The 13,628-nt window shown below is 41.4% G+C and overlaps 1 protein-coding gene across 2 annotated transcripts; it reads right to left on the bottom strand.

Annotated features, from left to right (window-relative positions):
- Nucleotides 1-161: 161 nt before the first annotated feature.
- LOC123770482 (mannose-P-dolichol utilization defect 1 protein homolog) lies at nt 162-12,539 on the bottom strand. Of its 2 annotated transcripts, none has more exons than XM_045762374.2 (4): nt 12,388-12,539; nt 8,535-8,733; nt 6,537-6,741; nt 162-6,092 (listed from the first exon to the last, which is right to left on the bottom strand). In XM_045762374.2, the coding sequence occupies exons 1-4, from the start codon at nt 12,530-12,532 to the stop codon at nt 5,865-5,867; spliced, it is 777 nt and encodes a 258-aa protein (XP_045618330.2). In that variant the 5' UTR covers nt 12,533-12,539; the 3' UTR covers nt 162-5,864. The 2 variants fall into 2 exon arrangements, with proteins under 2 accessions (XP_045618330.2, XP_069157878.1); XM_069301777.1 differs by lacking the exon at nt 12,388-12,539 and adding an exon at nt 9,237-9,377.
- Between the last annotated feature and the right edge of the window lie 1,089 nt (nt 12,540-13,628).

The following is a 13,628-nucleotide window of genomic DNA, read 5'->3' as shown; positions in this document are numbered from 1 at the left end:
GTAAATAATTATAAACCACTATGTAACCACTTTAATTAACTTGTCCAATATATTATCCATTAAATACAGTACAATATTATTGTTTATTAATAACAACTTAACCAATTATGGATTCAGTAAATAGTAAGTTAAACCCATCTGATAAGGAGACAAAAACACACTTAAGAACCAAGCATGTTTATCAATCTTTGAAAACTACGAAACATACACCTGTAATTTTATGGAAGTTATTTGTATTATAACAATATAATCATTAGCAATAAATACAATACTGTATAACATTTTTGCATTGCCCAATATACAGCAGTTTTACACAAAAATTACAAAACTATATTAATTTGGCGAGCAATTAAACAATATTGTCATTTTACACATTTTCTTATGAAAGATGTAGTATTAAAAATTATACATTACCAGCAATTACGAATGATCTATGCCGGGGGGGGGGGGTTCCAAACCGAGGCATGTGTACCCCAGGTACTCTAAAGTGTTTATATGTTCCAAACATTATTGTACACAAACATTCCGAGGTTGTTCTATTGACTAGTGGGACAGTCGGAGCATATAAACATTATCCTGGAAACACAAACCGAAACTGTCTCTATTTTCCGTTTATTACAACTTGTAATAAAGTTGTTACATCTTGGCTTAACGTGTTTATGACGTATTAGAATGTTGTTACAACTTGCTATATTGGTTGTTATAACTGGTTAGGTGGTGTTAAAAGCTTGTTCGAACGTTGTACCAATGTCGTAGTTTCGGTGTGTGTTTGGCGGGTGGTTTGTACCAGAGAGATGTGTGTACTCCAATTTAAGAACCCCTGATCTATGCAGTTTTCAGTACCCAAATTCATCTTCTCACACAATAATGTTTTGTTTATACAATTGCTCAGTTTCCCTCCAACACTTATAAAAAAATAATGACCCGAAAGGTATTATTATTGATACAAAATTTCATATGGGAGTTTGTGGAGTCTATTGTTCAAATTTGCACACGTTGTTTTGTTTTTTTGAGAAGTTCAGACAAACTATTAAATGTGCATGTGAACATAGGTTACTAGTCTTTAACTTCCAAAATGGCACAAAGCAGGGAATGAAATTTCCAATGCAGCTTGACTTGCAGAAAGGCTCACCAGACATTTACCTCAATGAATACGTAATGCAATACCGATACCGGAGATCAGTACCATAATTCTATACTGCACAGAAAAAACAAGCCGGCCAGCTGGTGCATAGTGCCACGGCTTTTTTTTTTTTTTTTTTTTTTAAACATTCTTGTTACTTTTCAGTGCTGTATAACGAGAGAGTTAAGAGTACATTGTACGATAATTTCTGGTACTGTGTAGACCAGTAGCTGGAGGAGTGCAGCAGGGGTGCCAGATTGAGTTGCCAAAAGTCGCGAGCTGAAGAACTGAATGTCACAAACATTACAATAAAAGTAGCCAAATATTTTTTTCCAATTGATTCGCTTTTCAGAATAAACAGCCCAGCTTATTTTAACCGTCGCCGAAAAAGTAGCAAGTAACGACATACATAACTGGCTTTTGAATTGAATACAATTATCCTAATTGGTAACCCAATTGGGCTACTAGTAGCCCAATCTGGCATCCCTGGCAGTGCGGTGTAAATCTAGTTTTAAGTAATGCAGCACTAGAGGAATACAGTGTAACTGTGGTGCTGTGTAGGGCAGTAGCTAGAGGAGTGCAGCGTAATACTTAGTGCTGTGCAATACAGTGGCTAGACAAGTACAGCATCATTCCAGTACTGCACAATGCAGTAGACACAAGTGCATCATAATACCGGTGTTGTGAAGCACAGCAGTCAAACGCAGTCACTTCTCGAGGCATTTGGTGCATTTCATGAACGTCTGACATGCATCACGGAACAAAGATAATTCACGATCTTCTGGACATTTGGGAAGAAAAGCAACAGAGTTGTATAAAATACTGTACGTTACTAAAAAATGTACACTGACTTATCTTTTGTTTGTCAAGTATAAACTCCATCAGGGGTGAAACAAATAATTGAATTAATTACTAAAGACAGGCCAAATATCCATAATTTTGCATGGATAAATCATATTGATACAATGGATATCAACTAAAAATGGTAAACAAATTACAAAAACTCAAAATATTCTAAAAAAAAAAAAAAAAATAAACATCAAATTTTTGCGTAACTGTATGGGAATGGGGAGATTTGAGATTATCTACGCATTGTCAAAATACCAAGAGCCATTGGGCTCAAGATGACGATCAATTAGTTGTATCTAGAAAAAGCTTATCGAGCTGTACAGCATTTTAATGATACGTATGTGTATGTTTTTCAAAGATCTTAAGAGTGTTCACTAAATGTGTCCTGCACTCTGGGTGACAATTGAATTCACAAAACAAAAATAAATTGGCTCGTATTCATAATTTGTCCATAAAAAGTATAGCATCTCCACCACAGACAGGAGTTACAGCCCACTCCTGTGGCAGGTAAGTCCACTACGGGCTCACCGTAGCACGTGCTACTTGGGCGGCGCTCCATTAAGTGCCCGTGAGTTAAACGTGTATGGCCAATACGTAACCTCGCCAGAGCCGTTTCCCACCGCTGGTTACAGTGGTAGGAGGAAGGCTATGGGGGACACTACTCTTAAGAGCACGCAGTTTGTTACCAGTAACAGAAAACCAACAACCCTGCCAAAGGGGAATTTTTTGTTCCGAGTAGCTGAATCTAAATCATCATCCACTACAGAGTTGCCTGAAAGCCTTGACCTCATTGAATAAACCATAAATAAACCAAGCTTCACTGCAAGCATCATTATAAGTATTATGATGCTTCACTGCAAGCAAGCATCATAAGTATTATGATGCTTCACTGCAAGCAAGCATCATAAGTATTATGATGCTTCACTGCAAGCAAGCATCATAAGTATTATGATGCTTCACTGCAAGCAAGCATCATAATGTGATACAACCCAATTAACAGTTACAGCTCTGAACCCATGTGACAATTATCACAGCACTGGAACCTACAGTATTTGATTATTCAGAACTCAAATGTCGCAAAAGAAAATCTATTGACATTCCAACATCATGGTAAAAAAAAGACACACAAAGCACATTCCTAATGATGAATACCAGAAACACAGTTACGAGAGAGATATTGCAATGCACATCACAAAGGTAGGATGCATTTGAAGAAAACTCCAGTGAATGCTGTGTAAGAACTACACAGTACTTGCAGAGACTGTTACAACAGTGTGGCTGAAACAATCGGATAATGGTCCAGGATGGAATGAAATGTCATCATATTCATACTAGCAGATTGACTATGCTCAGTCCATTGGTAATACTAAGAACCTGAAAGACATATGGAGAGCAGTAAACAAAGTCAGGGGTTGTAAGACCAAATTCATTGCTCATTCAGATCCAGGGAAAGTTGCTAATGAGTTAGTAGATTATTTGTTTATACAGTACTTGTGTGTTCTCCAAAGCTGCCTCAGTCTAGGAACTTTTCAATTCATACCTCATAATTAATGTGTGTTGAGACAACACTTAGTTAACATCTTAAAAAGCGCTTATTAAGAATACAGCAAAGAAAAACAACTTTTTTTGCCATGAAAATATTTGGCATTTAAATTTGTAAGATCAAATTAGCTCTAAATAAAGTAGCAAGCTTCCAAATACCTGTAGTGTATCTCACAAATTGCTGTCAATTGTGTTAATGGAAGACTGACAAGCTTTCACTGTCCGAGCTCCGGGTCTACATAACATGACAAGCGTGCACCACCAGCAAGCCGTGCCCCGCTATGTGACGAGCACGAACCACCAAAACTCCGTATCCACATCACGTGACAGGCCCTCGCCACCCAAATTCCACGTTCACGCCACGTGACAAACGTGATGGCCACCCATCACGGTCGGCCGAGTGGACAGCACGCTGGACTCGTGATCCTGTGGTTCCGGGGTCGATCCCGGGCGCCGGCGAGAAACATTGGGCAGTTTCTTTCACCCTATGCCCTGTTACCTAGCAGTAAAATAGGTACCTGGGTGTTAGTCAGCTGTCACGGGCTGCTTCCTGGGGGTGGAGGCCTGGTCGAGGACAGAGCCGCAGGGACACTAAAAAAGCCCCGAAATCATCTCAAGATAACCACCCCAAGTACCTTGTCCACATCACATAATTAGCTTGCATCAGCCGAGCGCCGAGTCCACATAAAGTAACAAGCGTGTACTACCCGAGTGTTGTGTCCGTATCACATGACCACAGCAGTCTCCGTGGCGCAGTGGTAAGATACTCGCCTGGCGTTTCGCAAGCGCCTTGCCTTGGGTTCGAATCCTGGCCGGGGAGGATTGACCAGGCGCCAATCCTTAACTGTAGCCTCTGTTCACCCAGCAGTGAATGGGTACCTGGTTGTTAAACGATTCGGCGGGGTCGTATTCCGGGGAAATTAGGGTTAAGGACCTGCCCGAAACGCTACGCGTACTAGTGGCTTTACAAGAATGTAAACTCTTGTATATACATGACGGATCGGATTGATGGCCCACAATACCGAGTGTGTATGTAAACCCTCTGTAACCCATGTAATATAAATCAACACTTGTGACCAGAAATTTCATACCCTGCTGTGAAACTTAAATATGTTGAAATAGTACATTATCTTTGATACAAAAATATACTAAAAAATTATATTGGTGAGTAAAGTAGTAAACAGAAAAGTTAGATTCAAAGTAGACTTGCTACACTGTACCTGAAAATTGTATATATCTTCTATTAGCTAACAATACGTAAGGAGATAAAGGCAACATTTAAAAATTTAGTGTGCGCTTATGATATTTGAACATCTGAAGTCTTAATAGTCAGTATACCTGAGAGTAGACACTGCAATAATACTGTACTGTAAACTTATATAAAAGAACATAATTGTCTGTTTGTCAATCTCTTCGCAGTTTCAGGTTCTTGTTTGTCAATCTTTTCGCAGTTTCTGGTTCTTTCTAAAACCTTAAAATGCACTCCCGTAGTCCCAGGAAAGGTCACGGTGGAACTGCCTTTCCCCTAAACTTAAACTAGAATGTACCAGTTAAATTGGCATTTCCATAAAATTGTTACAATGGTCACAACAAAATGACTTCCATAAATTGCCCTTGGGCTAGATTCACGAAGCAGTTACGCAAACACTTACGAACCTATACATCTTTTTCTCAATCTTTGGCGGCTTTGTTTACAATTATTAAACAGTTAATGAGCTCTGAAGCACCAGGAGGCTGTTTATAACAATAACAACAGTTGATTGGCAAGTTTTCATGCTGGTAAACTGTTTAATAAATGTAAACAAAGCCGTCAAAGATTGAGGAAAGATGGACACGTTCGGAAGTGCTTGCGTAACTGCTTTGTGAATCTGACCCCTTGAATCATCCCTAATACAATGGGCTGCCAGCCACTAGTTCACTATAGAGGTAAACTCAATTAAGCCGGCAACTTTTGGTTGGGTCAGAATTGTGTATAAAAATGCCTGTAGGTTATAAAATAAAAAAAAAAGGTTATAATGCCAAGTTATTTATCAAATTCCATTAACATTTTAAAAATAAAATCCCGACATTTTCGATAACGTAAACTGGACGCATTTCAACAACGCTTAAACTTGTACGTGGAATGTTTCATTTATACCGTAAATTCACAGCTTCTCTGTGAATGAACAAAAACAATTATAATAAAGATTTTAATCACTGTAGCATGCACTAGTTTACTAACTTTTACACACTAGTCAATACAACCGGAGGCGCAGCAGGGACACATGCCCATATAATCTATCAACAATAACCAACACGACACTCGGGCGACCAAAAACACATTATTACTGCCCCAAGTAACTCGTCCGCACTACTCTTTCTTGCTTTTAACGGGTACATTCCAGTAGTAGATCATCTGAGCCATGATAATACCGTTGGCAAAGGTCGCAACACAGAACGTGAGAATGATGATCTGATCCCCCGTTTCCTGGATGGAAGTGAAGATACGGGCCATGGAGCCAAAAAACAGCATCGTCACCGTGATCGCCGACAGCTGTCCGGTGCTGCTGTTTCTGTAGTTTGCAAGGGCCTGGACCATCTGCAGATTAAATAGTAGTTGTAGAAAAAAATCCTTGTAGATAAGGAAACAAAGTACAGGATAATGTATATACGAGATCACTGAATGGTTTAAAGTGAAAGTTGGATACTGTATACACCATATGAATTGAGTTTGGTTATGGCCCTTTGGCAGTGCTTTTTATTCTTATATTTTTATCAGCATCACAAATCCAGTCTAGCTGATATGTTTCAAGTCTGGGAGGCTTATACCTGTTGTAGACGATGCTTAACTAGATCACAATCATTCCTTGATAGTTTGAATAGAATGTCCTAAAGCTACCAGGCAATATGTGCAAAAATACATAAAACTGGCAACATACCAAGCGCAAAACTTCCTATAAGGTCTGGACTGCATACGAGCCTACCGAAAACAGTATTAATATGCAATAATTAAGAAAGAACAAAGTATTAAAAAGTCCTTCACCTTGCCTGCAAATACCACAGGAATGTTGCAGGCCTGTAGAGTCCATAGAATCTGCAACGACACAATACCCGAACACAGGAGAAGGGTGAGAGATCCTACAGTAAGGAAGAAGGCTATAGCTCTCTCTGTCGATCCCCCGAAGTGATAGACCAGTGCTCCAATGATGGCTGTCTGTATCAGCAGGAAGACCCCGTCTCCATAGGAACTGTAGAGATATGTAAATGAAGAAATTTATAATTAGTACAACATAAAGAGTGAATGCTAATAATTAGAAGTGATATTGACCAAACCACACACTAGAAGGTGAAGGGACGACCCCGTTTCGGTTCGTCCTAGACCATTCTCAAGTCGATTGTCCAGGTCGGACTGAGAAAATGGACCAGGACGGACCGAAACGTCGTCGTCCCTTCACCTCCTAGTGTGTGGTTTGGTCAATATAATTTAGCCACGTTATTGTGACTCATCGTCTGCATTAGTAGTGATGATATGGCTAGATCCGAAGTCAATTAGGACACCTTGACCAATTATGAAAAAAAAGGCTAACAAAAATCAAGTGCTGAATGTAATGAAATGCCCTTTTCTGGCAAAATCCTGGTAACTCCGTAGTCTCCGTGGTGTAGTGGTAAGACACTCGCCTGGTGTTCCGCGAGCGCTATGTCATGGGTTCGTATCCTGGCCGGGGAGGATTTACTGGGTGCAATTCCTTAACTGTAGCCTCTGTTTAACGCAACAGTAAAATGTGTACTTGGATGAAAAAACGATTCTTCGCGGCAGGGGATTGTATTCCAGGGACCATAGGATTAAGGACTTGCCCGAAACGCTACGCGTACTAGTGGCTGTACAAGAATGTGACAACTCTTGTATATATCTCAAAAAAAAAAAAAAAAAAAAAAAAACTCCACAAGCTATGAATCAATAGTCATGTCTGTAGTCAGTACCAGAATCTCACTCCTTACAAGACAAGGGAACTTTGGGATCGGTGATCACCTCAAAACTGAGAAGAAAAATACCACAAACACAAAAGGTTAAAAAAAATATATATTAAACAAAAAAATTTGGTGGATATAAATAGGATCTGTCTCATATGGGCCAACAGGCCTTCTGTAGTTATTTTGATTCTTATGTTCAAAACAAACAAATGTTTTACAAAAATTAGGTACCTAGAGATAACAAGGCAAACAACTGTTACATCGGTGTAAACACCTTATAGGCGACGCACTCGACCACCAGATGGCAGCCCAGGACACCCAGAGGGCCCAGTCAGCCTCTTACCTCACCCCCTCACTTGGCCATCTAATAGGAAGAAAGGCACCTCTAATACGGACGATCCTCTGCTTCACCGTTTCAGCCGAGCGACGTTGGCCATTTCTCAAACGTTAGTTCTTGTGGGATTTGCCGCTGATATTGTTTATTTCCTCCTTCATGATTGTGTTTTATGTCACCCGCACTGCGTCTGCCCTAGCTTTGCATTTTGTTCTGACTTATTAACTCTAGGTCGGCCGGGAGCCGGTCGGCCGAGCAGACAGCACGCTGGACTTGTGATCCTGTGGTCCTGGGTTCAATCCCAGGTGCCGGCGAGAAACAATGGGCAGAGTTTCTTTCACCCTATGCCCCTGTTACCTAGCAGTAAAATAGGTACCTGGGTGTTAGCCAGCTGTCACAGGCTGCTTCCTGGGGGTGGAGGCCTGGTCGAGGACCGGGCCGCGGGGACACTAAAAAAAGCCCCGAAATCATCTCAAGATAACCTCAAGATAGGTACCTAACTTTCTTCACGCAGTTTTTTTCTCGTGGTTATGCTACAGTAAAGTATTTGGTGGGTTTTTGTAACCGAGCCCTGAGTTCCCTCGTCTCGTAAAGTGCCAACCTTTAGTCCTGGTTCATGGTAGACAAAGGTGTCAGTTCTTAGCTGATCAAGAACTAGGAATGTGGCTAAATAATAAATATATTATTTAAATTAACAATTAAATGACAGTTTTAATTGAACAATTTCCACCTCACCTGAAAGGATAGCGGTTCACAAAGTTATAAGACACATTAACAAGAATGGCAGTGAGCTCTAGGATGGTGCCAGTAATGCTGATTCCCTGGCCGCTCTTGGCAGCCAAGATCTTGACGATCTGCGGCACTTTCACCAGAAGAGCCCCACCAACGATGGCAAGTCCCAGACACTTGCTGATGGCGGCTTTTAAGCATGGCACTGGAAAGAGAAGCATGTTAGAAAGAAGACAGTTAATTTTTGCTTATTCATGGCTCTATTTTTGTGAGGAATTTGGATAGTTTTATTTCCTGCGTCATTAAGTTGATGTTACTATATAACACACGAGATTCAATACAATATCTTGACTACTAGAATTTGCAATTTTTTACTGTAAAACTAACTAATTACTAGTAAAACAAAATGCATAAAAGCAGCAATTTCTGGGTTAAAAGTAGAGAAAACATAAAAACTTTTATACAAAAGCTTGAATTGGTATACAGTGAAGTTCTGTGAAAATGGAAGAAATGTTTAGTATTTTTTCCGGTTGATAACAAAAATTTGTGTTACAGCGCTCATTTTGGTATCAAATTGTTCCCAATAGAATGCTTTAAAGGGATATATGCATATAAGGGCAAATGGAACAACAACATTACCAATACAATAAAATAAAGTATAAACCACAATATAAATTATATAAAAAATCAAAAACTTTTGGTACTTACCAATCCAATGATGTTTGTAGAGCATGACATGAGTTGAGTATTAGGTTTTATCCACTCCACCTGCTCCCCGAAAACGTTTCTTGAAGATACCTGCTTGATGGGGTTCTGGGAGTGCTTCTACTCCCTAAGCCCGACCCGAGGCCAGGCTTGACTTGTGCCGATTTTCAACCCATGTTTTATAGGTGGAGTGGACGGTGAGCAAGCATTATTGCTTACCCTCCCAATATTGTTTCTTGTGATGGTATCTGCTGTAGCATGGTGCAGGACACAGTGGCACATTGCACAGCTTGCACTTATAGTGCGTGTCCCTCCTCTTACCAGACATTTTGCAGACACGACACCTCAGACGCTTCTGTATCTTTACTTGGGAATGTTTCAAGTACCTGTTCAGACGTTCTGGATTATCCACAACGCGGGGTCTTTTTCCAGGAGAAGCACCACTGGGGATAGTCTGATTCTCGTCTTCCGAGTCAGATGATGAATACACAGCTGGAGGTGAAGGGAATAGTGGCTGCCTCACACCTGATGGTCCGGGTGTTGTTGGTCCGGGTGTTGTTGGCCCGGGTGTTGTTGGCCCGGGTGTTGTTGGCCCGGGTGTTGTTGGCCCGGGTGTTGTTGGCCCGGGTGTTGTTGGCCCGGGTGTTGTTGGCCCGGGTGTTGTTGGCCCGGGTGTTGTTGGCCCGGGTGTTATTGGTCCGGGTGTTGTTGGTCCGGGTGTTGCAATATTGTCACCAGTAGATGTGCTCTCACTGTCATGTAAATCAGCAGCATGTGTGATGTTATCATTTTGCAGAGGCCAAATCTTAGGCTGAAAGTACAGTAGTGATTTAATGACTGCTTCGTGGAAATGGAGTAACGTGAGTTTCTTTGTATCTGTCGTGTAGTATTTGTATAACACATAAGCATTATGGATAGCCAGTTGCAGAAAGTAGAACGTTATTTTTTTCGTCCACTTGTGACTTTCTCGTGTGAATTGATATTTGAACTTTTGGTTGAAGTGATTAACACCTTTCAAATGTGTATTGTAGTCACAGATTGCATTTGGTTTGTTCACAGTTTCCTGTTGCAATGATGATGTTCCGTCACGTTTGCGTACACGTTTCTTTCGTTCCACTTGTTGTGTATCTGCATTGTGGCAAGTTGTGATGAGTGAAACAACTCGCTTATCATTCCACAGAATTATAAAAGTATTGTCCTTGCGTCGGAATAGAGTTTTACCTACTGGCATTTTACCCATTGCTTGGACCTGAAGATATTTAGGGGCACCACTCTGCAATCTGATAGTACCACAGGTGTATACACCTTGTTCATGCAGCAATTCACTCAATCGAACAGAATTATAATAGCTATCCATATATAAATGATAACCTTTGTTTTTCAGCGGTTCAATCAAACCCATAACCGTTTCGACCGTCTTTCCGATTCCTGCATACACCTCAAAATCATAGATGTAACCAGTCTGGGATTCAGCTAGCATGTAGAGCTTAATTCCATACTTGTTAGGTTTATTAGGATTACAAGGCTTGAGAGCTAGACGGTCACGCCATGCCATTGTGCCTTCACTGAGACTCAAATTTTTCTGAGGAATGTATAATGTCTTGAATTTCTGTGTGAGATATTGCTGGACTGATCGAACTTTGATTAGTCTGTCTGGATTGTCTTCTGGAATGGCATTATTGTTATAAATATGAAAATACTTTGAAATCATTTCATATCGTTTCCAAGTCATAAAAGTATTGAAGCAAGGTGCGTGCCAAAGTTTACCCGTTTGCCAGTACATTCTCATCTTTGGCAACCTCAAAATGCCCATCAAAATTGTCAGTCCCAAATATCGGGCCATCTCTTTTTCTCTCACTGGTTCCCATCTATTGCTTCTGTTGGTCGCAGTACGTGCATTGCTTTGGGTCGCATACAAGTTAGTCTCATAGACCAGAAATTTCAGCAAACTTGGTGTAAGAAATAATTGTACAAATCCCAGAGGAGTGCTCGGTACAGGACAAGTCAAGCCTGGTGTTCCTGTAAACCTGTCTACCAAGGGAGGAGTATTGTCAGTAGACCAAGCATCATCAGAACTTGTTGGCGGGGTACGTAAGGTACGTGTTCCAATACCACGCCGTGCACGTGTGGCAGTCTGATCATCATAATCCTCGCTCTCCTCACTTTCATCATCATCATCTGATGTTTCCGTTTCACTGAATTCACTATCAAAATCACTGTCACTATCGGCATTTTCCATATCAGAATAATCATCAGATATACCCAGAAATTTTGAGGGTGAAAGCCTCGCCCTACTGTACGTTTGGAATACACTTCTCAGCTTCTCTCTCCATAGTGTTTCTTTCATCGATTTCTTCCTGCATCGGCTCTGTTCTTGATCACCATCCATCTTGGAGTAACTGCAGAGAGTCTTCTAAACCCGCAGTAAGAAATATAGCCGAGGAAAACAGCCAGAACGTTCACACGTTAGGGAGGCGATGGAGGAGGCCGGAGCGGTTACTCTCCCGGGACAATAACAATGGGCCTCCCGCCCGGGGCGCACGAGGGCCCTCACGGAAAACGGGAAGACGCGGTCATCACAGAAAATGGGAAGAACTGGCCATAATAGAATATGGGAAGAACTGACCATAACAGAATATGGGAAGAACTGACCATAACAGAATATGGGAAGAACTGGCCATAACAGAATATGGGAAGACATGGCCATCACAGTGGGGGGGGGGAAGAAATGGCCATCACGGAAAATGGGAAGACGTTGGCGCCATTTTCTAAACCAGTCCCCCCCCCCTCCACGCAAAAAAAAAAATCTATCAATATTTAAGTGAGTGGGTAGCAGAAGATAGTGTATTCACCTAGTTGTATTTACCTAGTGTGAGTCTGAAGCAGACCTAGCTTCCTTAACCTAGCTTAAGCTTCCTTAACCTAGCTTAGTCTGGCTTAACCTAGCTTAGCCCCTTCACACACCTCTCAACAAAAATTACAGGAAAGAAGGCAGTAAACAAACAAAAAAATAATCCCCAACCGGTTATCGCATTCACATAAGATAGCGGCGACTGGTGCATATAAACACCCTCATAACTCCCAACACCTGCGCACTAAACCGCTCCACATGTGCCCCCACTCAACACCTGCACACCCAGGGCCACATACTCACCATGTAGCAGGTTAAACTCGATGAAAAACTCGTCAAAACAGGCCTCGGTGAGGACCAGGAGGCTCAGCTGCCGGAAGATGGCGGCCATGTTTACATCTGCATCAGCTGGCCGCCGCCCCCGCTGCCGGCCGCACGACGCTCGCATTCACATCAATAATAATTGATATGAATCAATTATCAATTGATATTGAATTTATATGAATCAATTATCACAATGAAATGACCATTGTGACATTCACATCAATAATAATTGATATAAAGCAATTATCACAATGAAATGACCATTGTGACATTCACATCAATAATAATTGATATAAATCAATTATCACAATGTAATGACCATTGTGTCATTCACATCAATAATAATTGATATAAATCAATTATCACAATGAAATGATCATTGTGACATTCATATCAATCATAATTGATCTAAATTTAACAATTTAGTAACTCATTGTGTCCGGGGACAGGCAGCCTGGGTGTTTTTATAAGGATTATATCCAGCCCCCCAAAGCTAAATAACTGCTGGGTATCTATGGCTGCTAGGGTGAACAGGTGCATGAGGTGAGAGGAAACACGCCCCATCATCTTGCCTGGGATTCGAACCCGCTATTCTCGATTATGATTCTGCAGATACTATTTGTATCTGCAGAATCGAGCTATTAGCTCTTGGACCCCGCCTTTCTAACGGGGGTCTTTTTCCTGTACCTCCCAGAGGTAGAGAAGGAACCACAACTTACGCACTTCATGTATTTTCAGCTATGTAAGATGGGCGGGTAGCAGCTGTCTATCTCACAGGTACCTATTTACTGCTAGGTGAACAGGCGCATCAGAGGGGGAAAGAAACTCTGCCCATTTGTTTCCGCCTTCACCGGGGATCGAACCCAAAGGCCCCTTAGGACTACGAACCCCGAAAGCTGTCCACTCAGCTATCAGGTCCCTATATCTGCCCCTGTCAGACCTCACAAGACGCATATATTATTTACACTAAATCCGCTGCACATAAAAATTCCTGAAATAGTCCGTATTCAGACTATGCAGTAGGAATGTGTACCTAAGTACTCACCTAGTTGTGTTTGCGGGGGTTGAGCTCTGGCTCTTTGGTCCCGCCTCTCAACTGTCAATCAACTGAAGAGGGGGGTCTATACTATATCCCTTGGAGATGTATTCTAGTGTCTCAATAAACGTACTTGAAATTGAAGACGGGGGGACGGGGGGGGGGTAACTTGGAGACAAAATGG

The sequence above is a fragment of the Procambarus clarkii genome, chromosome 46, assembly GCF_040958095.1.
Source record: "Procambarus clarkii isolate CNS0578487 chromosome 46, FALCON_Pclarkii_2.0, whole genome shotgun sequence".
Lineage (NCBI taxonomy): Eukaryota > Metazoa > Arthropoda > Malacostraca > Decapoda > Cambaridae > Procambarus > Procambarus clarkii.
Note: the sequence above shows the minus strand (reverse complement) of the source record. Positions and strands in the feature narration are given on the sequence as shown.